Source organism: Chlamydomonas reinhardtii, chromosome 7, assembly GCF_000002595.2.
Source record: "Chlamydomonas reinhardtii strain CC-503 cw92 mt+ chromosome 7, whole genome shotgun sequence".
NCBI lineage: Eukaryota > Viridiplantae > Chlorophyta > Chlorophyceae > Chlamydomonadales > Chlamydomonadaceae > Chlamydomonas > Chlamydomonas reinhardtii.
In genome coordinates this window covers 2,610,041-2,636,684 of record NC_057010.1, presented here as the reverse complement: position 1 = coordinate 2,636,684, position 26,644 = coordinate 2,610,041, and the positions used below count along the sequence as shown (strand labels likewise).

At 62.6% G+C, this 26,644-nt stretch overlaps 6 protein-coding genes across 6 annotated transcripts; 3 read left to right on the top strand and 3 right to left on the bottom strand.

The window, feature by feature from the left end:
* Positions 1-127: 127 nt before the first annotated feature.
* CHLRE_07g330400v5 (uncharacterized protein) lies at positions 128-7,892 on the bottom strand. The gene is made up of 20 exons (XM_001690576.3): positions 7,560-7,892; positions 7,355-7,415; positions 6,472-6,776; positions 6,293-6,359; positions 6,037-6,172; positions 5,827-5,908; positions 5,533-5,681; positions 5,274-5,388; positions 5,037-5,101; positions 4,834-4,885; positions 4,618-4,690; positions 4,321-4,429; positions 4,059-4,153; positions 3,696-3,877; positions 3,372-3,458; positions 3,016-3,201; positions 2,407-2,895; positions 2,218-2,267; positions 1,863-2,025; positions 128-1,606 (listed from the first exon to the last, which is right to left on the bottom strand). Exons 1-20 carry the CDS (start codon positions 7,566-7,568, stop codon positions 659-661), a joined length of 3,423 nt encoding a protein of 1,140 aa, XP_001690628.2. The 5' UTR covers positions 7,569-7,892; the 3' UTR covers positions 128-658.
* A 150-nt stretch (positions 7,893-8,042) lies between these two features.
* On the top strand, positions 8,043-15,848 carry CHLRE_07g330350v5 (uncharacterized protein). Its single transcript, XM_043064177.1, has 15 exons — positions 8,043-8,277; positions 8,467-10,010; positions 10,207-10,752; positions 10,924-11,073; positions 11,208-11,543; positions 11,661-11,732; positions 11,924-12,319; positions 12,490-13,023; positions 13,154-13,324; positions 13,599-13,723; positions 13,851-14,110; positions 14,264-14,360; positions 14,571-14,694; positions 14,883-14,954; positions 15,114-15,848. Exons 2-15 carry the CDS (start codon positions 8,481-8,483, stop codon positions 15,408-15,410), a joined length of 4,710 nt encoding a protein of 1,569 aa, XP_042922745.1. The 5' UTR covers positions 8,043-8,277; positions 8,467-8,480; the 3' UTR covers positions 15,411-15,848.
* A 114-nt stretch (positions 15,849-15,962) lies between these two features.
* On the top strand, positions 15,963-18,908 carry CHLRE_07g330300v5 (uncharacterized protein). Its single transcript, XM_001690388.2, has 2 exons — positions 15,963-16,913; positions 16,989-18,908. Exons 1-2 carry the CDS (start codon positions 16,671-16,673, stop codon positions 18,108-18,110), a joined length of 1,365 nt encoding a protein of 454 aa, XP_001690440.2. The 5' UTR covers positions 15,963-16,670; the 3' UTR covers positions 18,111-18,908.
* A 1-nt stretch (position 18,909) lies between these two features.
* Positions 18,910-19,702, bottom strand: CHLRE_07g330276v5 (uncharacterized protein). Its single transcript, XM_043064176.1, has 2 exons — positions 19,330-19,702; positions 18,910-19,057 (listed from the first exon to the last, which is right to left on the bottom strand). The coding sequence occupies exons 1-2, from the start codon at positions 19,440-19,442 to the stop codon at positions 18,964-18,966; spliced, it is 207 nt and encodes a 68-aa protein (XP_042922744.1). The 5' UTR covers positions 19,443-19,702; the 3' UTR covers positions 18,910-18,963.
* Positions 19,703-21,122: 1,420 nt separating this feature from the next.
* Positions 21,123-22,932, bottom strand: CHLRE_07g330250v5 (uncharacterized protein). Its single transcript, XM_001690577.2, has 4 exons — positions 22,621-22,932; positions 22,468-22,522; positions 21,986-22,127; positions 21,123-21,654 (listed from the first exon to the last, which is right to left on the bottom strand). The coding sequence occupies exons 1-4, from the start codon at positions 22,689-22,691 to the stop codon at positions 21,530-21,532; spliced, it is 393 nt and encodes a 130-aa protein (XP_001690629.1). The 5' UTR covers positions 22,692-22,932; the 3' UTR covers positions 21,123-21,529.
* Positions 22,933-23,682: 750 nt separating this feature from the next.
* CHLRE_07g330200v5 (uncharacterized protein) lies at positions 23,683-26,612 on the top strand. Its single transcript, XM_001690389.2, has 5 exons — positions 23,683-24,519; positions 24,588-24,680; positions 24,941-25,273; positions 25,683-25,814; positions 26,005-26,612. The coding sequence occupies exons 1-5, from the start codon at positions 24,439-24,441 to the stop codon at positions 26,173-26,175; spliced, it is 810 nt and encodes a 269-aa protein (XP_001690441.1). The 5' UTR covers positions 23,683-24,438; the 3' UTR covers positions 26,176-26,612.
* Positions 26,613-26,644: the final 32 nt, after the last annotated feature.

Sequence of the window (26,644 nt, the reverse complement as noted above, 5' to 3'; positions counted from 1 at the left end):
TATCGGTTGCACCGTTGCAGCAGCTCAAGGTTGCGCTGAGGCACTGCGCAGAGCTAAGCGGACGTGCGCGTCCAGGGGGGCGGGAGCCACGGAAGGAGCCCTGGACAGCAGTGACAATGCAGTGGTTGCAGGAGTGAGCTTACAGCAGTGAGACTTGGTGTAGCACCTTTCCATAGAATCCTGCTCTTGTCAGGTTAAGAATGGCCTAGCAATCAAACAAATTGTTACACATGGCCGCAAGGATGCCTCACGCCACCATTCTGGTACCGCAGTGTACCAGTACCGTCACTTGCGCCGACACCGCTTTGGACAAGCGTGGTCCTTGTGCGGTCCATTCACTAAACCAACAAGCATTGCTTTGACCGGCACGCTTTACGACAGTACTCACGCAATGCTCCGGTAATCTGGAAGGACTGCACTACAGGTGAGGAGTATATTACCACATCGGAAATGGGAGGGTGTGCATCGTGGACAGTCTTACTCACCCCGTGCAAGACGTGCCGGGTGCCGCAGGGTATGTGCGGCACGAAGCCTTCCACCTTTTACACTCCGCGCGGCACAATGGATTTTGCACTAACCCATTCGGTGCACAACAGCATCACGTCTTGCCATGAACCCTATCAGTTTGCGCTGTCCCAAGCCGCGAAACCCGCTTTGCTCATGTGTCCTGTCCCGGCTGGTGCGGCTCCGTCCCCGAGGGCGAGTCCGGCAGCATCGCATCCTCTGCCACTCGTGCAAGTGCTGGCCCAGGCTGAGCGCCAGCTACCACAGCGCCAGCGTCTGAGCCCGCCTGCCAGCCTCCACCTACACCACCGCTGCCACTGCGCACGCTAGCGCCGCTGCCAGGCCGGTGTTGCGCTGCGGACGGCGGGAGGTCAGCGCTCTTGCGATGCCCATCCTCCACGACAGGAGGGACGGCAGCGTCACGGCGAGCAGACGTTGGGCGCACGCCGCCTGCTGCTGGTGGCACTGCACTCACTGCCGTCTGGGGTGCCGGCGCCACCCTCCCACTGCCAAGTCGGAAGACCGTAGGGTGGGCTGGTGGTGTGAGGCCTTCCGTGCCGCCGGCATCAGTGGCAATGGGCTCCGGTGCTACTTTGTTGCGGCCAGACGCCGAGGATACCCGGAAGCTGGCCGCGGCGGCTGGGGGCTGCACTGCCGCTGCGACCAGGCCAGACGCGGTTGCATCCCGGCTGCCGCCAGCCCTGCTGCCTGTGCTGCTGCGACCCTCGCCGCGTACGTCTCCTGCCTGCACGGCATCCACGCCAAGCGCTGCCGCCGCGTGCTGCGCAGCCGTCACGGACGCGGCCCGCGACGGCGGCTGCGAGCCACTTCGAGAAGAGGTGCGCGACGCCATCGCCGCATCGGCGGCATCAGCCGTCACCCCCACCGCTGCCGCCGTCCTCCCCTTCGCTCCCGCGCTACGCGCGCGGCCGTTACGGCTGCCGAGCTTACGGCTGGAACCATCACGCACGCCGCTTGAGCTTTGCTTGGCAAGGCCCTTCACCACACCCATCACCACGTCCAAGCCAGGCCGCTCAAGGGTGTCGTCCATGTCTGCCAGGTCCTCAGCCACCACATCCAGCCGTGCGTGCAGCTCCGCAGCCTGATGGCGGGGTGTCAGAGGGGTGTAGATTTTGTGTGAACGTGACTTCCAGTTCCAGGCCGGCGTCCAGGGGGGAAGCAAGCGCGACGGCGCATGAAGGACACTGGGCCCATGCCCCGGGGCACTGGCAGCACAGGTGGCGCCATAAAACCTAGGGGCACGGTTGCGGTGCCTTTACCCACGCATCGTGTACCGTATGCATCGCATCCACTGCATCCTACGCCCACGCTGCGCGCCCGCCGCCTTAGTAACTCACCTCCTTGCCCAGCGTGACCAGCTGGCGGTACTGGCTGCGCATGAGGTCCAGCTCCTCCGGCAGCAGCCCGCCCGTGAGCAGCGCCACCGCCCGCAGCACCTTGACCAGCTGCGACCACAGCCCGTACACCTCCTCCTCCAGCGCCAGTGCCTCGTTCAGCTCCCTACCCAGGCGTAGCGGACAGGCGGTGCAGGCGGCGCAGCGTTAACGGGGTGGCAGGTGAGGCGGCAGGTGAAGAGTCGGGTGAAGCGCCCATGCAGCTCGGCAGGATATGACCAAGGTGCCCAGGCCCCGACACCCGACCGCGGCCAGTCTCCCGGGCCCTGCTATTGCCGTACGCTAGCCGGTCACTCACTCAATCATGCGTTCGTACATGGGCGTGTCCACCAGCAGGTCCAGGCACTCCTGCGGGCCACACATGACACGTAACACACACCTTTCGTTGCTCAACACATAAAACACGCGATTGCTGCAACTCGTCCGAAAGAACGACACAGACCCTACCACATCGACATTGTGACCGCAAAACAAGGGCTTCGCTCACCTTGATTTTGTTTGCAAGCGCGGCCCTGGGCTCCGGCAGTCGCGGGTCCGCGCCCGCCGCGGCGCCGCTGTCCTTCCAGCCGTGCACACCCACGCCGCCCAAGCCGTTGTAGACGCCTGGGGGCACCGTGCCCGCGGCCGACCGCACGCTCGTGTCCGCGGCCGCCGTGTCCACACCGGCGGCCGCGCCATTCGGTCGGACGCTGGCGTCAGCGGCGTGCGGGGCCGCGCCTGTCACGGCCGCCACATTCATGCTACGCAGCACCCGCAACGACGCGGCGCCGTGCACGCCGCTGGTGTGCCGCCCGATGCCCACGCCGCCAGTGCTTGGGTCCATGCCGTCGCCAGTGCCCGTTCGGCCAGCAGAGCTAGCGTCCACGGCAAAGCTGACACGCGACGACACGCTGGGGTTCTGGTCGCCGGAGGTTTTGGATTGCAGGTCTGGCTGCTGCTGCTGGGCGCTCGGCATTTCCGTTAGCACGTCGCCATCCTGCGCAATTGAAGGCCGCATGCGCCAGATAAGTGACGCTGGTTATATGATGCTTGCGCAGATCACACATCTTTGCCACACGGTCCACAGTGGCTGCGTCCTAACCCACTTGGCGCGTACCTCATTCTGGTGCGGCTGCTTCGGCTGCTGTTGCTCCATCCCGCCCGAGCCCGTTCCGCTGCCGTGCGGGGGCCGCATGGAGTACTGATGGAACAGCTGCGACTGCGGCTCCATTCCCAGGCGGCACAGGCACGACACCACCTCGCGCACGGCCTCCACCTGCTTGACGGTCATGCTGGCCCCGCGCTGCAACGCACACGGGCAATCATAAAAATGAGGTTGCGCACCTAGTTATGACACGGCACAATCGCACGACAGCAGGCCTTGGCGCCGCCGCGCTATGCGCCCCTCATCGCCGCTTTCCCTCACACGTCGACTGGTCAAGAACTGCGACTCGCCACGTGGACCAACCTCACCTGCCGCAGCAGCGCCTCCATCTCGCTGATGCGCAGCTCGCCGCGCTCCCGCACCTCCGACTGCATGTCAGCCAGCTTGGCAACCGCCTGGAGGCCGGCCAGGAGGAGGGGCGGCCGGCAGGGCACACGCGGAGGGTTACGTCACTACACTGCTAGAAGAGGATTCTTGTGCGAGGAACCAGCCGCGGCCATCCAAGCACAATCGACAGACGGGCATGGCGCAGCGCGCTAGAGACCGGGCCAAATCAAACCGACAGGGTTTACCATCCATCCATGCATCAGAGAGCGCAGCGCCTGCCCCCCTTCCTGCGCGGCCCCCCTCACCGACTCCAGCATGTCCTCCACGTCCGTCACTGTGCTGACGTGTGCGTCCAGCGCCTCAGTCAGCTCGTCCAGGTGCGGGCTGGTGGTCTGCCCGCTGCCGCCGCGGCGCCGCTTGTAGCTCTCCCACTCGCTGGCGAAGTTGGTGCCGATGACCGCCACCGGCAGAGCGATGGCGAGCAGGCCTGCATGGCAGCACGCAGGGCAGCACGCAGGCGCAGCGCAGCATGGCGGGGCTTGGTGCAGCGCCGAGCTGAGCGCATGGAACCCAAGAAACACGACCGCGCCGCAACGCCTGGCCCCAGGGGAGCCCCTGCCCGCCCCAGCCCTGCTGCACGCCAGCGCTGGCAGCGCCATCCGTCTCACCGCACAGCATGGTGGCGCAGGCCACAAAGCGGCCGCCCACGCTCAGCGGCACCACGTCACCGTAGCCCACAGTCATCAGCGTCACGATGGCCCACCTGACGGGACATGATGGGGGCAAGTATGTCAGGCGCAAACATGTGCCAAAGCCCGAGTTCGCGCCAAGCAACCCGCAGTGCCCAACGCAGTAGCCTCTTGGCAGAGCACGCATGGTCACATGCTGACACACTGAGCCCCCGTCCTAGTAGCCTCGCGATGCACCCACCAGAAGCCTGACGGTATGCTCTCGAAGGGGCTCACGATGGGGTCGCCATCCGCCTGCGTGTACTTCTCGTGTGTGCGGACGTAGTAGCCCAGTGCCTCGTCGTAGTCGCCTGCGCAACCCCCCGCAACACCCCGAGGCAGTTAAGCTTTGGCTTACAGCAAGCTGGTTGCAGGTCTGCTGGCAAGTTCCAGGCCCAAGAAATGGCCACACCCATATGGCAGGGACACGCACCCAAGGAGCCTTATGCTGGCACTTGGCAGCAGACCGCAGCCAGCGCGTCCTTATCTAGTGCCCTACCTCGCTCCGCAAAGAACAGCAGCGTGGCAGCCACGACCACGATGAGGCCCACAAAGAACGACATGAGCAGGAGCTGCGAGAGCACGTACGCGGCACCACCATGGCAAAGGGTGGAGTATTGAATGCAGCGAGGATAGAACGCAAACGTACCGGCCCCAAGCGAGGGGCTAGCCATGCGACGACAGTTTCTTTGAACAACTCCCGCTGTGCGCCTACCATGTCCAAGCTCTTTGCGAAAGCGGTGGTAACGATGAGCAGCTTGCGGTACCTGCGCGCGGCCGTTCGAGTCTCAAACAGGCTGTCTGTCTCACATTCACAGCAAATTTGGCAGTGCGCAGACATAGCAACCCGCCGCCGCATGCTGACGGCCCAAGCAGGCTGGCCTAGCTCCACACCGTGGCACCATGACACCTGCCCACCTGGCCCCCAGCTTGAGCACTCGGAATACGCGCAGCAGACGCAGCACTCGAAACACCGCGGTGCCCTGCAAGTGAAGGTGGACACAGGACTTGTTGAGGTGTCCGCAAAGGGATATGCATACGCGATCCATACAGCACGCGGTTGTAAATGCACGCGTGCATGCACGCAGGCCGCGGTTCGACCCCAGTCATATTTCACTGCCCCATGAGTCTTTGGGAAAGCGACGCAGAGCCCACCTGCAGCGCGCTCCCCGACAGCCCCTTCTCGATGTACCAGGGCACGATGCTGACGAGGTCGATGATGTTGAGTGGCGCGATGATGAACTGCCACACGTTGGGCGAGGAGATGAGCCTGCGGGTTTGGGGATGCGGTAAAGTAGCACACATACACACACACGGTCAGTGAGACGGGATGTTAGACACGCCATAATGAAAGCATTGTTCACTCGCAACCTTGCGCGGCGTTTTGCCGGATGCGGCCCCGTCTCTATTATACCTTAGCAGGTAGTCAGCCGCGAAGATCTGAACAGTGACAGTCTCAATGATCATGAAGGTTTGGTCGGCCGCCCGGTTCCGATCTTCGCTGTAAGCCGGCACCGTCTCGAGGCAGAAGGCGACAGTCGAAAGTAGGATCGCGCCCATGACCTGCACCGCGTATCGCATGTTACTCAGCGCTGTACGGCCGTGATGCAGGTCTGCGCGGTTGCGGGGCTAGGATACTGCAACTGGCAGGCGCCATAGGGACAGAGGGACTTGGGCTAGCGGGACACATACATGAGCAGCAACTCACCAGCATAGACACTGCATAGGCTGCGTTGGAGGAGTCCGACTCAGTCATCAGCAGCCACAGCGCCTGGCGGTAGTGCGAGATGCTACACAGCAGGGGCACCGGCAAAGGTCACATCATTGCCAGTTGTAAGCAGACTACTCGCTGGCTCGTGAGAAACCCAACACACTTGCCAACACAGCACCCCAAGAGCAGTCGGGCCAACTCGCTTACATGGAGCGCCAGCTTGCTTTCACCTCGCCGTCCGCGCCGTCATTGGGTGGTGGCTTGCTGCCGTCCACGGGCCGCGCCAGCGCCATGCCGTACTTGTTGACGTGCAGCCACGCCCGCGTCTCAGTTGCCAGCAGAGCTACACAGCACCAGGTGAGGGCCAGAAACTGTGTCGGCCGCCAAAGCACGTGTTGTCATACTCTGGCGTGCACGCATCACACTGCACGCATGCACCAGTAACTGTACCCACGCCACACACCTATGCCCCGGGCTTTGCTCCGCAGGTCCTTCTGGATGTTGTCCGCTATCTGGGACAGCTTGCTTGACTGCGTTGCGGGCAAGGAACAGACGCAAGCAAGTTTGAGTCTCGGTATCTTCAACGGTGTAGAGGACGCGTCAAAATGGCCCGTCCACAAAAGCCGCAGGGTGTGGACTCACCGATGCTGCCAAGGAGGCCAGCAGGCCCTTGTTCTTCATCGTGCCCCAGCCCACGCTGTTCTTATACGCCGCGCTTCCAAGGCCCGGGCCCCCATTCGCTGTCCCTCCGTTGGCGCCTGAGGCCCCATCATGCACCGATCCGCCGAACGTGGCCGCCATGCCCGCTGCTGCAGCTGATGGCCGGCTGCCATCCCGGTTCGCGGTGGGGTCTGGCGACCGGCCGCTGCTGGTCGCGTGGGCGTTCAGGTTGTCGTTGGAGGCGCTTTCGACCAGGCCGGGAGATCCCCGGGCCGAGCTCGTGCCCTCTGCAGCCAGTGTTCATCAGCAAAGGGGCAACGTGACAGGCACGAATATGGAACTGGTGCCTGCGCATGAGGAGCGGAGGGCATATCAACGTCCTTGGAGCTGGACGCTCATCCTCAGCCGTTTAGTACCTAACGGAGGCTCTACTTTCGTGCTGCCTCGACCCCCTTCCCCGGCGGGTGGCTGAGCGGTTCCTGAGTTGCCGCCAGCTTCAGCTTTCTCCTTGCTACTGCTGCCGCGCTGCGCTACCGGTACCGCGCTGCTTATTACGGAACAGACAGCGCGGGCTCAAGGGACCAGAGAGAACCACACGCACCCGCTCGGTAACGAGGACAGGCTCCCGGCCCCGGCCAGGACCATGGAACCTGGCTCGACCAGGCACCGGTACATCGTCCGTTTGTCGTCCCGGCTATCCCACCACCCCGGTCACTAACGAATGAACGCGTGTCCCATACCCTGTGAACGTCACGGTGCCGGTAGAGGTCCTGGCGTGGCAGACCCATCTGGAGGCGGCCCTTCACCACCTCCGAGCCCCATTTGTTGGGCTCGGGCACCCACACCTGCCCCGGGTTTCACGCACCAGTTGAAGCGTCCAGGTTGGGGCCCTGTCGAACGTTGAGCCCGCTTCCTGTGCTCCCGCCCTACAATGCGTGAGGTTTCCCAGCACCAATATGCAAATCAGCGCGGTGTGCGCAGGGTTATTGCGAGACACTGCCGTCCTAGGGCCGCGCCCATGTGAGGGGTCGAGTTCGGTCCCTTTTGCCACTGCCTCCGTTCTGACATACCTTGGCCATTGCTTTTTTAAGGTGCGCTTGCTGAATTTGCGAACGTATGCGACTCTTGTCCGGGCTTCGCTCGCTAGCACGCCCCGTCCCCTCCATTTGCAGGCCGCCAATTGCAATCATTTTGAACAGTTACTTTGAAGCTGCAGGTTGAAAATTTGTGCGTCAACCAAGGAATGAGTTTGGAGCTGGGGCCCGCAGGGCTTGCTTGCCTCCCTGGCCGGCTATCATGTTGGAACGACAAGTTGCAGCATAATAGCGAGAAGAAGTTTCGACGTGCAGAAAAAGCGGACTATAGAATTGGTCAAAGGGCCCAGCGCTTGGTTGCCGATGGTGATGTAAGCTGGTGAACTGGAGTTATAAATTGTGTGCAGATACGTCTACGCGTCATGCAAAACACGCGAGCCCCGTAAAAGACTGCATCCATCGATCGCGGGCTCGTTCTTGACAATGCGCTTATGTTTCCAGTTCATAAACAGTGGCGTTGGAACGTACTCAACCGATACATGGCATCCACCCCGTTTGATAAGCACAAGTTGCTGAATGCGTGAGCGACCAAGCCAAAGCACAGTTAGCTGCGACAATGGACGCCACACGAACATGTCTTAACAATCATTTTGATGTATAACACATGCTAATCGGGGCACGAGCGGGCACGAGGGCTTCAAGAGAATTGCTCACCGCCGACGGCACAACTTCACCGCGCGCCTACCAATGCATGGTGCGTCTCCTGAGGCTCGGTATTACAGCTTTGGGGTAACTTGCGCTATTGCGCTGTTGAGGGCCTCGCCAGGGCAGCAGCTTGCGGTCTCGGACGTGCCTGACCACAACACAACCGCCGCCTGCGCGTACACTCCACGGCGCCGCATGCATTTAGTTGAAACCCACGTGCTGGGCTTGGCACCTGCAGGCATTTGAGGAGTGATGGAGACTAGGCTCACGCCTGCGTGCAGCTCTGGCACGCCAGGGCGGCCGGCGGCTGCGCAGCGGCCACATGGCACATGTGCTGTGGGCGCTACGGCCCGTGCCCAGGCGACCTGGCGGGAATGCAGTACGGGTGGAAGCGGCTGTGCTGGCAGCCACCAGCTTGCATGCTTTGGACACTCGTTTCGGTCAGGAGCAGAGCAAGGAGCAGCCGCGGCGCATTCCTTGGCACCGCTGAGGCGGCTGCGCACAGCTGACAGCTCATGTCCACCTGGGACCGGCGTTCCGGCCTTGGCAAGTGCGTGCGGTGTGCGCACTGCCAGCGTAGCGAGGCTGCTCGGGCTGGCAGTGAACAGGCCCACCTATGGGGCTAACGGCAGTGGGGGCCGTGGGGGCAGCAGCGCCGGCGCCAGCGGCAATGCTCCGGGTTGTACAGCACCCAGCAGCTCACACGCACCTAGGCTAGACACAGCAGCTGCTCTGCTTGGTGGCGGCGTGCCTGATACCGACAGCCTAGCGCCACCGGCTGCAGTACCCGGTCGTGACCGCAACCTTGGAAGCGAGGGCGCGGGTGTGCTGGGCTCGGTTGATGGGCCGGCTCGCGCGGGAATGCAGCTGCGGGGCCGCCGCCGCCTGCGCTCTGAGCGGTCAAGAGCCTCTGGAGACCAGGGTGCGGCGGCGGCAGCAGCCAGCATCTCTGGTAATGGCGCTCATGTGACCTTGACGTCGGGTCACGTTGCGGGTGCATGCACAACTGTTGGAGTAGGAACGTTGACAGCAGCAGACTCATCGGCAGGACTGGCAGCGGCACCGATGCCAACCGGGTCTCGGCAGCTGGCTGCGGAGCCCCGGACAGCCGCGGAGTGGTGCGAGCAGGTGATGGAGCTGGCGGCGGAGCAGCAGCGGCTGCTGGCGAGTGGGGAGCAACGGCAGCTGCGCAGCTTGCGGCCGCAGGAGGAGTGGCTGGCAGCGTTCATGCGGGGTTCACTGCTGCATGACGCCGCGGCTCCACCAAGCCGCAGCGGCAGCACAGCTTCCACACGGCCCAGTGCCACTTCAGCCGGCACTGCTGCGAGCACGAGCAGCTCTCCGGAGCCCTCCACGGGTGCCGGGCCAATGCCGCTGCGGCTCCTGGTAGGGGCCATGTCTGCGGTCGACGTATTATATCCACGCGGCGAGTGGCACCAGCTGGATCTGGGGCGCGGATCGATGCCGGCGGGGCAAGTGCACACGGCGGCCTCCACTGCGGCGGCAGGGCAGGTGCATCAGCAGGAGCAGCAGCAGCGCAGGCGGGCACATGGCCATGGGCAGCAGCGGGACCAGCCGGCGGAGCCGCTGGGGAGTGCGCAAGGCCCACAACCTCTGCAGGCGCAGTGGCTGCAGGCGTGGTGGCGGGCCACGGCGGAGGCGGTGCGGCACGCGCGGTCAGGGATTGGGCCAGCCGCGGCCCCTGCGGGGCGGCGCGTGGTTGCAGCGTCGATGCCGGAGGCGGAGGCAGCTCGGGACCTGGAGCTCCTGCAGCTTTTGCAGGTTAGCGGGGCTGCTCCAACGATGCGAAGAGTGTGCGAGGATGGGCACGGCAGCAAGAGTGCATCTCTACCTGCATAGGAGGGGGTCGCGTTAGGAAGGGCTGCGTCGCTTGGCAATTTCCGCCCAGGGCGGCTGTGCATAACACTGAAGGGGCGCTTCGTGACACCCGCTGAACCTCCCATGCCCTGCGTTGCAGCACGTGAGTTCAAGTCAGCCTGCGCTGCGAGCGCAGACCGCGGCCGAGGGTGCGGACGGCGGATGGCTGGGCGGCTCCTGGCGTAGCGGCAGGGCTCTACGCCGGCAGGCGAGGGTGACAAGTCCGAGGGAGGGTGAGGAGGCGGTTCAGGGGGGTAACAATGACAGCGACTCAGCGGCGGTGGCGGTGGCGGCTGCAGCGGGCTGGAGGGCGCAGCCGCCGTCGTGGTGGAGGGCGGCGGTGGCAGAGGCTGTGGAGTCGCGCCTGGTGGCCAGCGCTCGCAGCAGTCGGAGGAGTGCAGGCGCTGGGAGTGGAAGGGGGAGCGGCGGTGGCGCGATGCAGCAAGGAGCTCGCGGCGAGACGCAGGCAGAAACGGCGGGAGCCCCAGTGGCGCATGTGACGCCCACGCCGGCGCCGCTCGAGGCCCGCGTCGCGCTGCTGCATGCGTATGCGGTGGCGGGGCTGTGGTCGCGGCAGCGGGCCCGCCCGGCACAGGGCCAGGGACAGCCACGGCCGCGTACCAACCCCGCTAGTGCGGTTTTGCAGGTAGGGAAGGCTGCTGGTGTACGCGCCGGGGGGCTATTGCAACTGGAACCCCACGGGGGGCAAGCTAGATATGGTGAGCGGCTAGGCGCGGGCGTCAAGGTGCCTGAGTTGGGTTTGCCAAATCAGGAATGCCATGCATAGTGCCTGATACCGCATGCCCCATGCCTGCAGGTGGTGCTAGCTGAGTGGGAGGCGCAACAGGACCTGCCGGTTCCGGGGAGGCGGTCCCCGCTGTCCATTGCGGGCCTGGCGGCGCTGCTGCGAACACAGCAGCTGCTGGGCGCCCCAATGCCACCAGCAGCCGCAGCGGCCGCCGTACAGGTGGGGCTGGTTACTCCTACTCCTTACGCATGTGTTCATGCTGCATTTCCTCTGTTTGCATGCTGCCTTTCTCTCTGAGCCTTTGCTACTTGGCGTATGACTGCATGCGCCCGTCACGTCTCTCTGATATGCAGATGCTGGATATGCTTACGAGCCAGTTGCAGCCTGTGCCGCTGACGGTGCTTTCTGACATCCTGGCTGGTGTGTCGACCTGCCCGGGCGCGCTGCCGCCACCCGCGGCGGCGACCCTTGCGGCTGTCGCGGAGCGCAGCCTGCTTGCGGCTCGGCAGAGCGGGGCCGGAGCAGGATCAGAGCAGCGGCGGCAGGACGGCCCAGCGCTGCTGGAGGTAGTGAAGTCGTTATCACGGCTTTGGGCGCGCCAACAGCAGCAACTGCAAAGGCAACAGGGGCCGCGGCCGGTGGGGCGGCGCGGCGCGCCCGGGCAAGCCGAGGCTGCAAATCCCTACGAGGTAAGAAGCGTATTGAGATTTTTTCGGGTCAAGGGCAGCTGGGCAACTTTGGGGTATTCGGGCAGCTAGCATTGGTGTGCACGTACCCACAACCGTTCCGTCTTTTGCATGACGCAGGCCGCGCTCGACGCGTGTCTTCCACAACTGCGGCGGTGGCTGGACAGCTGCTCTGCTGCTGAGCTGCTGGTGGTGGGTCGTACAGTGGATATATCTTGTCGGCGCGGTTGCGCCTCCCACACATTGCAGCTGTTCAGGTTCGCCAGCCATGCCGTTACCTTTACCTCGTAAATCTTTGTCGTCTTACGAATCTATGTGTTGGACATACGGTATCCCACGCCCATCTAGCAACTTGCAACCGAACGCCGCATTCGTGCCTGCAGGCGTCGCGGTCTCTCATCACCGCACTGCGCATGCGCCCAGCAGCTGTGCGGCCCGGCGCCGCAGATGGTACCGCAGACGGCGCGGAAAATGCCGACGCGGGTGGCGATGCCGACGAATGCGAGGAGGGGGATGACCACGAGCAGGGTGAGGGCGACGCTCCACTGCTCTCACGCAGCACCTGGCTGGGCGCGAGCCTGGGGCCTGCGGGCGCCCGTCAGCGGCACGGCGCAGCGCCACCGGCGCAGCCGGCGCCGGCCGTGTCAGCGGCATGGGCGGCCTTCGAAGCGGCTTCTGCCCCGCTGCTGGATGGGGTGTTGCCTGGCGGGGTGTTGCTGCAGCTGGCGGTGGACGTCAGCTTCGTACAGCCCAAGAGCGCGGTGTCGCCGATGTACAAGGTGCGGGAATTTGCTGCGCAGGCGGAGACTGTGATAGGGCCGTACGGGCTGCTTCGCGCCAGGCGCCGTCCATCCACAGCGCGAGGGGTGCTGAACTAGAGGAAATGATTTTCGCTTTTTCGAGATTGGCTTTTGCTGCTGCCCTGCGATGTTTCCTGTGCGCGCTGCAGACTCAGCTTTTGCGCGCCCTGACGTCGGCAATGGAGCAGTCTGCACGCCGGCTGGCTGGCATGCGGGGTCCGTCGCCGGGCGAAGGCGGGCTCGGGGCCAGCGGGGAGGGGCGGCGCGGAGTGCGCCACTCCGGCCCCCAGCGCCCGGAGCAGCCAGGAGAGGGGACCAGTGGCAATGACGGAAGCTTACACGGCGGCGCGAGCGGCAGGGCACAGACCGCTTACACGCGCCCTCCGCCGCCACGGCCGGTGCCAGCGACCGGCTCGCCAGGGGTATCCAGGGCGGCTGCCGTCGTCAACTCAGTGGCTCGGGACCTGGGCAGCTCGGTCTCAGCACTCGCCGGTCCTGCCGTGCAGCTGCTGAGTCCAGACCAGGTGTCGCACGCGGCGGCGGCGGCGGCCCGGCTGCTGTCCCAGGACCGCTTCGTGTCGGCTGCGGTGGCCCGGCGGATGCAGGCGGCAGTGCTGGTGGCGGCCCAGGCGATGCGGCCGCGGGAGCTGGGCGTGGCGCTTGCGGCGCTGGGCGAGCTGCAGGTGAGGCAATGCTCTCGGAACCGTTTGGGGATGTGCGGGAGGCCAGACGGATCCTCTAACTCAGTCCCTCCCAGCCACGCGTACGGCAACCGTGCCGTTCTCCGACCGTGCCCCCGCGTTGCCCCCGCAGCTGACGGGTCTGACGCCGACGGGCTCGGAGCTGCTGCTCAAGGTGCTGGCGGCGCGGCTGTCCGACTTGCCGCCCGCCTCGCTGCCGCTGCTGCTGTGGAGCTTGGTGCGCATGCGGCTGCGGCCGCCGTCGCAGTGGCTGGCCGAGTACAGCCGCATGGTGCAGCAGCACGTGAGACCGGCAGGGGGCTGGGGGAAGGGGCCTGGGAGTATAGTACGGTAGTTTATCGGCATTACACAACCGAAACCCAAAGGGGACTGCGCTCCTGGGCCGCTCCAAGCTTCCGGGGAGAGGTGTGCATGCAGGATGGGGAACGGGTACCTGGGTGCAGAAAGGGTTGCCGGGCGGCGCGCGTGCGTGTGCCCCTGCTCTCGTGCAAGTGCCACTACAGCCGTCCTGATTGCCATTGCCGCCGCCCGCCCGCCTGTGCCCGCCCGCCCGCCAGGTGGCGTCGTACGACATGCGGCAGGTGGCGCAACTGGTCTGGTCGTACGGGCAGCTTGTGCCCAAGGCGCCGTACTCCAAAATGTACTTCCGGCCGCCCCGCAGCCTGGTGCGGGCGCTGCTCAGGTGCGTATCGGGCATAAGGCACTGTTCGGCGAGGGCAGGGTGCTCTTGACGTGTGTGGCTCACGCTCCACACTCAACTACCGCGCGCTTTCTGAGCTGAATTGGCCACCCTCAAATCCGTGCCGCAGGTGCTGCCTTGCATCCTTCGGCGGCCTCGAGAGCCGGGCGCTCAGGTTGCGCCGCGGCCAGGTGCGTTCACCGCCGCAGCCGTCTCAGCACACACCGCAGGGCCAGGCGCAGCGGCGGCCGATGGAATCATCACCGCGGCCAACCGCCGCGCACTACGCGGAGATGAGGCCGGCGGATTGCGCGCTGGTGGTGGCGGGGCTGGCGGGACTGGAGGCGCGGCCGGACAGCCGCTGGTTGCGGGGCCTGTACCGCTGGTCAGGTGAGCACCGCTGACTGCTCAATCGCTCGCGCTGCGGCACAAGCGCGGGCGCCTGCAGGATCCCATCACTGCAAGCCTGCAGTCGTCCCTTCCTATCCTGCAGAACCCCTGACGCGTGACAGCCCGACTGGTCACCCTCCACATTGCCGGCAGGTCCTCTGCTGGCCTCGTTCCGGGCTCCGGACCTGGGTCTGCTACTGTACGGTCTTGCGCGACTGGAGGCGGCGCCGCTGCCGGCCTGGGTGCGCAGGTGCGTGAGCGCGTCAAATCACTAGCCAGCAGCACCGGAAACCCGTTCACCGTGCGCGCCCTACCAGCTCCGCCGTGGGCCAGGACGCCGGCTGTGTTGATGGACCTGCTGGCCCCAAGCCCGGTCTACTGCGCAGCCCAGGGCACACCCACGTCCAATATTATGCCAGGTACCGTATATGCATCAAACGGCCATGTGCCCCCGTCGCAGGGCTGCTCGCTGCGCTGAGCTCCAACTGTTCCACGCCACGGGACTGGACACCGCGTACATGGCCTACGGGCTTGCGCGGCTAAGGCCGGAGCTAGTCTCGACGCGCCTCCTGACGGCCCTCGAGGTGAGGCCATGGAACTGGCGACCAGGTTTTTGCGCACAGCGTGCGTATCGAGTACATAGCCATAGTCAGGGTGGGTAGGAGGACCATGACTGAGGGGCGACACGCGCACCACACCCAACGTCCCTGCGCCCGCAGCAGCATTGCTTGCCAGTTGCCCCATGACTCCATGCTGCCTTGCCCCTCTGTAGGTCTTTGTGCCGCTGCAGCTGCAGAACGGTGCACAAGAGGCTCTGCGAGTGGGAGGCGTGCAGGCCCAGCAGGTGGGCTGTGTTGCGATCGCCAAGCTGGCGCGCTGACAGCTGCATGCATATGAACCTGAGCAGCACCCATACGCGAAGCTAGTTTGCGTATTTATGACCTATGCGCCCCCTGGTGGAAGGGCTGACGTGTTCGAACACCATTCTTTGCTATACCGGCAGGAAGTGGAGGCTGCCTGGGCGGACTTCTTACGCAGCGCACACAGGGAGCTGCGAGAGGCGGTCGCGTCTGCCACGCCGCAGCGCGGTGGTATCTTGCGGCAAATCAAGCCAGGAACGGTGCAAGGTGGCCAGCGTGCAGGCGGTGGGGTACACGCTGGCGGCAATGGCCTGCCAGCTGCAGATTCCGTGCAGGGCACCGGCACGCAACAGGGCCGGCCTGGGGGTGGTGGTATGAGGCTGTGCCGGGTCGACACGGGGAAATCGTTTCGACTGATGTGGCCCTGGCGCCGGCAGTAGATGCGGTGCGGCGATCGTGGTTGGTTTCAACTTTCAAGCCCACGGGGCGCCGCCCTGTCCCATGCAACAAGCCCAAAGCAGGCCGCAGGGGCACTGGGGCAAGGGGCAAGGGCAGGGAAGCAGCGGCAAGGGACCAAAGGCGGTTGTCCGGTTGCGCGGCTGCAGGATTACGAGGCTTGTCAATTGCCTTCACAGATACCGGTAGCTGTAGAAGTAACTGAACCCGGTGGGGCCTTTCCTCCCTGCTCATTTGAAAGCGGTGTGGTCGTGTGGATATCCCGCCTTAGAGCCTTGCATCCAAGAGTATCTGGGAGAGTTCGAGACTGGGGGTGCTACTGTACGCGAAGGGTACAGCCATCGGTCCGTGCTTCCTCCCAGCCCGTTGCCTCGCTCCCTTTCCACGACACTGCAGGGAGGCATTAAGCACCACCACACGCTTGAACGCAGTATCGCGGCGACGCACCTTGGCGACCCCCCCTGATCCCCCCTCCCCCAGCCACCACCCCGCTATGATATGAGTAGCCGAATGATACGTGGTGTTTAGAAACACCTCTTAAACTTGTAACGCCAAAATAGTAAAAAGCTCCGTGGAGTGGCGGGCCAGGGCAGGCTCGACAGGACCTGCCCCACCTAGCCGGGACTAGACTTGCGTGCGCCTTTCCAACTGAAACCTTCCCGCGCACATGATGACTGAAGGCGCCAAACCTATCTCCTTGGTTCCAGAAAGCATCATATAAAGTGTGTTGGGCCAACCGAGTGGACTCGTCGGGGCAACCAAAAGTTTTCGAGCGCGTTGGGAGTTACGGCCCAACCACTCACGTTGACCGGCTGGTCAAGCACCATCAGCTTAATGCATTGAGCTAGCAGCCCGCCCAGCGAGCCATGCCACCCGTTTGGCGCCCAGTTTGGGCCTTGCCATCTCGTCATAACCCTCGAGCAAGGATTTCTGCCCTCGTTGACCACCGGCATGCTTGCGTCTGGAACCTCTAAGCCCTGTCAGGGCGCTCGGGTGTCCTTGCCTTGACTCAGAACGCCCAGTGAGTTCAATGCATGCGGCTTTTGGAGAGCCGACCCCCGCCCACCTGTCACAGGCAACTGCAATCAATAGGCACGCGCCCAAGGGGTCTCAAAACCCCGTCAGAGGCGCTCAAGAGTGGCATTCGCAACCCGGCCTCATGCGCCCCCTTCCTGGAGCTGACCGCCCCCGCAAAGACTGACCGGTCCTCTAGCAGTCTCTAGGGCATACCCACGTCCAATACTATGCCAGATTTATGCAACATGACAGACAAACAAAGCGCTAAAGTCTTTGTAGGCGGGCTGAGCTGGGAGACGACGGGAGAGAAGCTTCGGGCTTATATGGAAAACTTTGGGTCGGTCCGCGAGGCCTTTGTCTCTTACAACCGCAACAACGGACGCCCTAGAGGCTTCGGCTTTGTGGTCTTCGAGAGCCCGGAGGTCGCGGACAAGGTGGTGGCGACCAAGCACATGATTGACCGGCGAGAGGTGCGGGCAGTTACGGGGCAACAACGCAGCGCCGCGCCACGAGCTTCCACTCACCGCGCTCGCTCGCTGCCGCAGGTTGAAGCCAAAAGGGCTGTGCCGAAGGAGGACGCGCCGGAGGAGAAGCAGCAGGGCTCGGCGCCGCAGCGCACCAAGAAAATCTTCGTGGGCGGCCTCGCGCCCACGGTCGACGAGGCCCAGCTCCGCCAGCATTTCAGCGACTTCGGAACAGTAGAGGATGCGGTGGTCATGTATGACCACGAGAACAAGCGGCCGCGCGGCTTCGGCTTTGTGACCTTCGCAGAGGAGGAGGCAGTGGAACGCGTTTTCAGCCATGGCGCAGTTCAGACCATTGCAGACAAGCCTATCGAGGTTAAATCAGCAGTGCCCCGGGACCAAATGCCGCCAACTCCACGGATGCAGGGCAGCTATTACGGTCAGCCGCCCCACCGCGGCGGACCGCCGGGGCCGGGCTATGGGCCAGGGCCGCATCGTGGACCCAACTTTGCTGGCCCGCCACCCTACGGCCCGCCTGGCCCCGGATACCCGCCGCCGTATGGAGGCTACGGCCGGCCGTTCAACGGCCGGCCACCGAACAATTACGGCGCCTACGGTCCCCGCAACCCAGGGCCGGGCGGGCCCGGTGGTCGCGGTCAGCCGCCCATGCCCGGGCCACTGGGCCCAGGCGCCTACGGCGGTTATCCCCAGCAGCGCTTTCCTCCGGCGAACCAGGGCCCCGGTGCTCAGGGCGGCAGTGGTGGCAATGCATCGGCAGCGTCGGGCAAGGTGCCGCCCATGCCCAATGCTTACGACGTGTACAGCGGGCAGCTGAACGGCGTCAACAACGCAGCCATGCTTTCATCACTCTACAACATCGCTGGTCTGCAGCTACCCAATGGCTTGCCTGCCGCGGCAGCGGCAGCTGCCGCAGGCGTGAACCCGAAGCAGCTCAACTCGCTCAACAACCAGCTCAACGCACTCAAGCTGGCCAACTTCGCTGCCAATTTCGCCAACCAACCGGACGGCACTTACCCTGACGACGAGGCGGCAGCATACGCAGCGTCACAGCAGGAATACGCGGCCACAGCAGAAGCCATCCAGCAGGCGGGCCTGAATGGATTAGCGGCAGTGAACGCGGACTTCAACACATTGCACGACGCGGGCTTCACGACAGCGCCAGCCCCCGGCTGGTCCAGCTAGCTCATGCACCATGCATGACAGCCGGTGCGCGCGTTGGCCCCCAGTCGCACTGAGACACGTGCATTTACGCTGACAGACGACGACCATCCGCTCGGACAGACCTACCTACAACCGACAAGCGGTGTTGAGGGCCAGTTGTTGTACCATAGCTGCAGACGCCTTCTGATCCCCTGACATGACGGCGCCATGCCTGGCATTCCGCGCCATGACCAACTGACTTGACCAACCGCACTAAATCCTGTCGTTGGTAGTGGCGGGTTACAGACAGCAGAGGTTGAGAGGTGAGCGAGATAGTTTCGGCGGCAATCCTCGTCACGACACAGTGCATTGGCCAATAGGGCAGGACAGGCAGGCTAGGATTAGACAGGCCAGACGGAGCCAGGTGTACGGCTGCAGACGGGATACACTTCTTATGCGTGGTTAGCTGTGCCATAAGGTGTGTCAAGGTGCTCATAGGGCCAGCCGTGAACGTGCGTCGTGGATATTAACGAGGCTAGAGGAGGTAGGCAGAACAACATATTCTGATATTCACATGAGTGGGCATATTTTAGGATACAGTCAGGCTAGGATTGTGTGCACAGAGGTAGTGTGTGTACAGGCACAACCAGGAGACTGCTCATTGTTGCCGCAATAATGCGCTGTTGGCGTCGGTACGGGTTTTGGTACGTGCCAGGCGCGTCCTAGCCACAATGAAAGTCAAATGGGTGCACGCCCTGACATCCCATACTTCAGAACCGATATCCTATGTCGATAAGACGTGGGTAAAGATACAGCAAGCGATGGGGTGATCGACGTGCCATGGGGTTCTCGTTTACACAGCACGGCGTGATACCCTGTATGAGATGACATGTACCTAGGCTCCAACCCTTTGAAACGTATCTGGTGCACACTCACCGGTAAATCCTTGCGGTCCATCGCCATCCAGCCGCCCATCGCGAAGGAATGCGCTGTGCGGGCGAGGGTGGGAAGGGGGGGGAGAGTGAGACAAGCTCGTGTCGAGGGGCTTGCAGCCACAACGGCTGGCCAGAAGTCCGTCTCATCTTCAAGCATTGCAAGCTATGGAGGGTGCACGACTCAAAGTTTTCGGAGGCTCGCAGGGTCTGCCTTTGCGATCCCCGTCCCTACATCGACAAACACAGGCTTCCCCCCGGGGTTGTGCACCTCTAAGACATCCGAAGACATATCTGCTATAACCATTGAAGCATACATCCGTTCTCACCTGCAAAAGGCCCGTGGCGCGCCCGGACACACGGACAAGCGGGCGCGCTTCGCCCAATGTGGTCGCGTGCGTCGCGTCAGGCGTAGTTTGATCGCGGCAAAATGCTCACGCATGGAACTTGATCGCACACGCGACGCATTTGGCGCTTGAATGCCTTCCGCCGCGCTGGAGATAACGGCGCGAAGGCCTCAATAGCTGTTGAGTGCGGTTCTTGCTAGCTGAGCCTATGTTACCAGTTGGAATGTAATAAAACAACAACATGCACCTAAGAGTGCGAAGCGCTCAAAGACGCGCAAGTTTCAGGTGAAATCGAGCCGGAAGCTGGTGCACTGCGCCACCAGAAGCGGTACGCTGAAGCACGATCAAGTATCTCTTAAGCTATGCTGTAAGACATATGTCTTGGAGTCGCGTCCGGGCACCTGTGGCCTTCACAATCGGGCGTGATCCATCAAACACGCGCCAACAGTCCCTTCCCCCTGCCCTACGTGCCTGCCCTTCGGCCGAGCCCTCTACGAGGCAGCCGCCCAGTTAAGGTTATTTTGCCCTTCAACGGAATCGTTAATGCATGGGAATGGCGCGGCTGCTCGCATACCGTGTCATACCGTGTCGTGCACCCCTTCAGCCGGTGCGCACGTTGTGCGCAAAGGACACTGTTGCCGCTTTCAACGAGCTCTCCGTAACCCCGGTAAAGGGCCTTGCAACGGCACCTCAGGCGAGTGTTCTGGTGCCTGGTCGCCGCATGATGTACGACGCCCTCTTCCGACACCGTGCGCATTTGTTTGTGGCAGAAGAGAGACTTCCTTATGTAAGGTGTGTGATGGGACAGTGGCAAGGCAGGTTGGCAAAGTCCCTTAGGGCGCAGCTAATTCCCATACCCAACAAATGGCAAACAGTTGGCAGAGGCAGGGCAAGAGTGCGCGGCTGGGCTAACGCCGGAGTTCCTTATGTAAGGTCATGGTTGCATCGTACCGGTCGGCCCTCAATCTGGGAGAGCTCGAGGACCGCTGAGTCTTTGCGGGGGCGGTCAGCTCCAGAAAGGGGGCGCATGAGGCCGGGTTGCGAATGCCACTCTTGAGCGCATCTAACGGGGTTTTGAGACCCCATGAGGAGGGTGGGAAGCTCGTGATGGAACATGGCAAGGGGCAGGAAAGCGTAGTCCCGATGTGTGTGGCTCCCACCCGTGCCCACATAAATGCGTAGCGAGAAGGGACAAGGCATTGGTGCGTCGTTCGCGCGCTGTTACTGTACCGACGGTAGCTGGCAGGTTGTGTCGATGTTTTGCTGACGCGCATTCCTCACGCTCCGGGCGCCCGGCCAAGGCGATAGCACCACACAGACTCAATGCGACGCCACACCGCGCGGATAGCATAGCCGATGCGCACCTGCAGGCAGTTGACCGGCGTCCACGGATGAGCTGTGTAGACGAGCACTAGCGTAATGCAACCCATGAGGAGGGTGGGAAGCTCCGCCGACCCGGCTAACTCGGGGGGGGGGGTCGGTCGCCAATCCACTATTTTTCGGCTAACCCAACTAGTGCAAGCGCCCCCACTCCAACAAGCTGAGGTATCTGACTCGGCAACCTAGTTGGTCGGAGCGCCCCCGCTTCGGCAATCCCGCATCTCCGACTCGGCAATCCCGGATGGCTGAACTCTCATCTGCCGCGCTCTGCGTTCATTGCGTCTTGCCGCCCCAGCCCCGTCCGAACGCCGCAGCCATGCCCCAACAGAAGCCCCGCCTTCATGCCCGCCTACATGCTTACGCCAACGGCTGTTGCACTGTTTCAGCCGGTACACATGTCCTCGCCGTTACAGCGAGAGGCCCGGGGCAGACGCCCGCGGCAGTTCAAAACTGGATGCCCACCATCCACCGCCCAACACTTGGACAGTTTCAGCTGTGAGCGTGGCAACACGCGCAGTGCCTGTGCGCTCACATCAGGCATTACCGGCTCCCCTAAATTGATTTTCTGCTCTGTATGATACACACTCTACACCCTATTCCTTGCCCAACCCATGGTGTCCACGGCATGCTGTTAAAAGCAGGTCCACACGATCGCCGCTAACTGCAAAATCCGACCATGTTCACCAGAACTCCAGCCATACCGCTGTCAGACCAGCCCACATTGGTCCTCTTGCATTACGCACCAAGCCAGAACGCCACCATCAGCACCCAAGAAGAAGAGGCAGATCCAGCAGCGAGACGCTTACAGGCGGCTGCGGACCGAGCCACCCTTGCCGTTCTCGCCGGTGGTCTGGGGGCCCTTGGTGATAGGCAGGTCAGCGTCCTTCGCGCCCTTCAGGCCGTAGGTCACGATGGCAGCAATGCCGCCTGCAGAGAGGAACATGACATCAAGTTGTTGGTTGTCCTGTTGTGTCCATACTACCTTGTTCGGCGTTTTTCCAGAATCCCGTGGAACCCTTCCGCCAAACTGCCCCACAGTTGTAGCCCCAGCGAGCTCCTCCCGTCGTCACCGCTTTGCCCACGGCGGAGCCTTATCGGTGGCGTCCGTCCCATGCGAACCGAACGCTTCACCCCACAGTACTGCCTGATTACCGCAACTCCCCGCACCTTGCCATGCGGCCGCGTTCACCCGTTTCCCTCCCATTTCTCTCACATTGCCAACCCGCCAGCCCCCTCCCACCCTCCACCCCCTACTCACTCAGAGCAACCAGAGCGCGCAGCGACTCGCGGCGGCTGATGATGTCAGTGGCCTGAGTGAAGAACTTGGCCTGGTTGTCGGGGTAGCGCTTCTTCTCGTCCACACCGTACATGTCCCACGAGCCAGTGGTGTTCTCCATGTCCTGTGCAGCACACGCGCAGCAGCCACACCGTTCCGGCACCCCGGTGAGCCATGACATACTTGCACGAAATATAGGAAGACTGTGTCCACTGCTGTCGCTGGCGACGCATAGCGCGAAACCTCAGACAAGGATTCGCTTCAACCCCCGACAAGTTGAGTTACTCTGCAGTAGAAGAGTCGATTGATCACCAGGGCCTCAAAAGAGACTAAGCACGCCGAAAGCTGTAGTTTACCCAGCTGGGCCTCGCGCTAAACTTGCTGCCCCATCACACCGCCGCTGCACCCTGGCGAGAGCCACGCGTGATCAGGCCCTGGCTGCTGCACTGCAAGCCTCCACTTGCCTGCAGGTCGAAGTAGCGCGAGTTCTCGCCATACTTGGCGCTCACGCGCACCGCCCTGCAAATCGAGAATCACGTCGCGGAGTTCGTTAAACAGGGTCCCTGATATTTGTGAATGCTACCAGTGGATAGGCCATCGTGCTGCCAGCTACGCACTTGCGGGCGGCCACGCGCGGGCGAGAAGCGGCCACGCGGGCGGACAGAACGGGGCGAGCGACCAGGGCCATTTTGGAGGGTGTTGAGAACTGGTGGAAAAGCCGGTAAGGTAGAGTTTGAAGGCACCACAAAACTATGCATGCGCTCCCCGCAGGAAGAAGGGGGCGCGCGAATTGCAAGAGATTGTACGGAATGGGATCTGCAAGTCTTCGCGTTGCAGTCCGCAGTTGCCGATAAATTTCATGACTCTGTTGCCGTTGGAAAATCATGATTATGATGGGTGATATACACGGGATAGGCTTCTACGGTTGCCGAAAACCCCAGGCGAACGTGTTATTCCCAACTTCGCCCCCATGTCTGCCTCCTGCTCCACCGCGCCCCTGCCCACGCATCGCAGCGGCCCCTGCCACTTTATTAACTCTGAATCAGGCGACACTTGGGCCCCAACGTCATTCATGCTTCTAGCACGCAAGGTCTGCACCTGAACCCTCCTCAACCTACTTGCGCGAGCTGTTGACGGAACAGGGATATTGACGTGCGTTGCGGAACCTGGACGGAAGCAGCAAAAGTCAAAGCTTCAACCGCAGTTGCCACACCGGTGCCTAAAACAGATTGCGCGTCTGCGCGTACCCTGGAGACAGCCGCATCAGTAAAATCCCCTGTGTAGCCTCCAACCCTTCAAGAAGTCTCCCGCCTTTGGAAATGCCGATTGTGGTGGCAACCCTGGTGGCGGCGCAGGGCTTGACGGCGGTGGCGGCGGCGTAGGGCTGGGCCCAGCAGTGGTGGCGTGCATGTGCGTGGCGGAGGGGTCAACGTGCAGGAGGAGAGCGCGGCGCCGCCCAAGAAGCGGCGCTGGCGCGCAGGTTGACACCTGCCGGTGTCTGGTTTTGTGGTCTTTGCTGGCGAGCATTGCATGGCGCGGTGGGATTTGATGCTATTCGGTTTGTTGCCTGCTGGCCTGTGCTTGATAGCGGGACGCGGCTGGACACTTGGCGGGCGGTGCCTGTACCAACCGACCCCGGCTACATGAGGTCGATGCTTGCGGCTTAGGCCGAAGACCGTACTTTCAAAACTCTCAGCCTCAGATGGGAGAGCGGTGGGCGCAGCTCACTTATCTCTTCCTTGTCTGAAAAACTTGCATGAAAACTTGCTCCCTGCCGGGGGCACTCTGACTCGCGTGTCTGCCTTTGCTCCCCGTCTGCCTTTGCCACGCCCAGGAGTGCCCCCCTGGCCACGCCTTTACCCCTACCGTATGTGCCCTAGCAGTCCTGGGGGCCACGGAGCTCTGCCACACACGCCTCCATGATGTATGACAGATTCCACACCTCACGGATACGCCCTTTGCGTGAAAAGGACGGCTGCCCAATGCACCCACGTTCCGGAACCGCCATAGGAGTGTCAAGCCGCCCAGGTCACGACACTGCCAACATGTGTGCGCAGACCGCCACCTGAGCAGTCAGCTTGTAATACTTGTGCCCAGGGTGTTGTTTTTCCTGCTGGTATGAGCGTGCCCTCGCGCCATGTGCACATGGGCACTTTCACACACACGCTGGCCTTGGTTTGAGGTCTTCATAAAGCATGGGATACATGACGGATATTTTTAAAAGCTTGTATTGAAGTAGGCGCGTGAGGAGCCAAATGCGGGGAATTGCAATCTGCTCTAAGGCCAAGTTGAGCTAAGTCGCCAACAGCGCTCGCTTGTGCGCAAACGAAATTCCTTGATAATAATCACGACAACCTTTTATCATTATTGCTTTCTGCATAGCTCCTAAGCGACGGTAGTATTTATCAATTCTCGTCGAACTTGAGACGAAGAACATGGTGCAGCTGGAGCCCAACATCACGCTGGTGCTGAAGCATCTTGCCAGCTGTGGAGCAGTGGTCTCAGCGGAGCAACAGGTTGGACCCAGCCGAGGCCGCGTCGCACCATCTCGACTTTCCTGACGCCTTTGTAATATGTTCCGCAGGCAGCATTGGACCACTCAATACCCATTAAGCGTATCGAGGCAGGGCTCCGGAGCCTGACGCTGTGGGGGCGGCTAACGACGCTGAACGGCAAGGTAGGGGTGTGCCCAGCACCCGACGCCCCGACGCTGCGGCTCCGTCCTCCGCCCTAGCGCCTGTGTTGCAGCCAAGCACCTGCTCAGCTTGTCCTATAGGTAGAGGCAGTTAACTGGCATGGTCCAGTGCTATTGGATGAGGCGTGTGCTCTCTGGCATTCGCCTTGAGTGGGCCTGAGGCAGCTCGCAACTGGCAACGGATGGCCCCGCATGGACCCATCGCTCCTTAACCGGCGAGCGGCGGCGTTGCCCTCCTGCAGGACTACCTAGTAGCGGAGGGCTACAATGTGGCGTCCAGTAAAGAGGGCGCCGCGGTCTATGAGACCAAATACTTCTACAGTCAAGACGGCGCACGCTGGAGTGACCTGCAGCCGGTGGACAGCGAAACCGCCACGCGCTGTGCCCGCATTAAGGGCATGCTCAGCGGCGACCCCGCTAAGAACTACGAGCTGGAGGAGAAGGACCCCAACGCACCAGAGCCCAGCCCGGAGGCGGAGGAGGAGGTGAAGCCGCTGGTGTTCCAGATCCCGGAGCTGGCGGTGCTGCGCTGCCGCGTGGACGCCATCGCCACCGCCACCAGCGTCATCCCCACGGTGCGTGAGTCGGGCGCAGGGGCGGGGTGCGAGCGAGGCAAGCCGCGGTAGGGATAGAGGTATGGGGGGGCTGCCCTGGCAGGTATTGTATAGAGCGCAAGCGGTGGTGATCGTGATGGTGATGGTGATTGTGGTGGTTGCAGGGCAGCCGGCCAGGGGTCTGGTTGGAGGTTTGTGGGCATGCAAAGCTGTCTCTTAATACTATATCGGGTTGAGAGACCCTGGTGTGCATCTGGACAGCCAGCACCCTGCTGTGCGGCTGCCCCTTACTGCACGGCTACACCTCCGTACTTTGATTCTAAGCGCAGAATCACTGACAGTACACAGGCATAAGACGGCACCTCTTTCGGCATCCAACCTTGCCTAACCAACCATCTGCCGCTGCCGCTGAACCCCGCTATCCTCGCAGGACTCGACAATCCTCAACGCCGCCAGCCAGGTGGTGCCCAACCGCCTGTTCGCGGGCGCCGCCTACCCCGAGAAGCTCGAGTCCTACCAGCACCGCTTCAGCCTGCCCGGATCTGGCGTCACGCTGTCGCAGGTAAGACAAAGGTCGGCGTGTGGCAAAGTGCTCCGATACTTTACATAGTAATGACTTTCACTGCTTGCCCGGCGACCTGCCTGACCGGAATGGCCGCCTCCTACTGTATTTTGTCTGTATGCGCCGCACGCCAAACGCCTGCTCGCCCCGTCTCGCCCTTTGCCCTGCTGTTTGTCCACGCGGCGCGCAGGACCTTCGCGGGACTTGGGCTGTGCAGTACGACGCCTTCAAGGGGGTGGCGCAGGTGCGGTCGCTGCTGTTCCCAGGCTACTTTTTCTACTATGCCGCCAACGAGCTGACGTGGGGCAGCCTGTACGTGGGCGACGGCCTGCGCAACAACGACCTCATCTTCATGCTGTAGAGCGGAGTGAGCAGGATGGAGGAGGTTCCGGGAGAACAGAGGGGGATGGGGACAATTAGATTGCGGGATGAGGCGGACAGGCGGCTGGGTGTGGACGGATGAGGCTTCATGAGGTTCAACTGTTGGAGGATGTGCCAAACAAAGCGCACGCGGGCTAGGCCTTGACCTGGATGTATGGCATATGTGTCAGTGACATGGAAAAGGAAGCAAGTGGCGACGGTGGATGTACGGCATATGTGTGTACGATTGTACGAGTGGCTGGCGGGCATGAGCATCTGTACCCTCAGGCGCAACGCTTGGGTGACACTCGGGAGCTGCTAGATAGGCGCGGACTAAATGGACGGGGTACGCCCGCTATCAGCCTAGGCTTGTTCATTGCGCGGGCAAGTGCGCGGGTGTGAATGCAAGGAGGTCTGGCATTGTAAACGTTCTCGGTTCTCACAACTGGTTCGAAAGTTTGACTGGTGCC

Coding starts and splice junctions, on each gene's coding strand:
- CHLRE_07g330350v5 (XM_043064177.1), top strand. CDS start 8,481: ATGGAGACTAGGCTCACGCCTGCGTGCAGCTCTGGCACGCCAGGGCGG. Junction 10,753..10,923: donor CCGCTAGTGCGGTTTTGCAG/GTAGGGAAGGCT, acceptor CCATGCCTGCAG/GTGGTGCTAGCTGAGTGGGA. Junction 12,320..12,489: donor CGGTGTCGCCGATGTACAAG/GTGCGGGAATTT, acceptor TGCGCGCTGCAG/ACTCAGCTTTTGCGCGCCCT.
- CHLRE_07g330276v5 (XM_043064176.1), bottom strand. CDS start 19,442: ATGCGTGAGCATTTTGCCGCGATCAAACTACGCCTGACGCGACGCACG. Junction 19,058..19,329: donor GCGCCACGGGCCTTTTGCAG/GTGAGAACGGAT, acceptor TCGCCCGCACAG/CGCATTCCTTCGCGATGGGC.
- CHLRE_07g330300v5 (XM_001690388.2), top strand. CDS start 16,671: ATGCCAGATTTATGCAACATGACAGACAAACAAAGCGCTAAAGTCTTT. Junction 16,914..16,988: donor ACATGATTGACCGGCGAGAG/GTGCGGGCAGTT, acceptor TCGCTGCCGCAG/GTTGAAGCCAAAAGGGCTGT.
- CHLRE_07g330250v5 (XM_001690577.2), bottom strand. CDS start 22,691: ATGGCCCTGGTCGCTCGCCCCGTTCTGTCCGCCCGCGTGGCCGCTTCT. Junction 22,128..22,467: donor CGCGCTACTTCGACCTGCAG/GCAAGTGGAGGC, acceptor TGTGCTGCACAG/GACATGGAGAACACCACTGG. Junction 21,655..21,985: donor GCGCGCTCTGGTTGCTCTGA/GTGAGTAGGGGG, acceptor TCCTCTCTGCAG/GCGGCATTGCTGCCATCGTG.
- CHLRE_07g330400v5 (XM_001690576.3), bottom strand. Junction 6,173..6,292: donor GAGCAAAGCCCGGGGCATAG/GTGTGTGGCGTG, acceptor GGTGCTGTGTAG/CTCTGCTGGCAACTGAGACG. Junction 4,691..4,833: donor TCGCAAAGAGCTTGGACATG/GTAGGCGCACAG, acceptor GTGCTCTCGCAG/CTCCTGCTCATGTCGTTCTT.
- CHLRE_07g330200v5 (XM_001690389.2), top strand. CDS start 24,439: ATGGTGCAGCTGGAGCCCAACATCACGCTGGTGCTGAAGCATCTTGCC. Junction 25,274..25,682: donor CCACCAGCGTCATCCCCACG/GTGCGTGAGTCG, acceptor CTATCCTCGCAG/GACTCGACAATCCTCAACGC. Junction 25,815..26,004: donor CTGGCGTCACGCTGTCGCAG/GTAAGACAAAGG, acceptor CGCGGCGCGCAG/GACCTTCGCGGGACTTGGGC.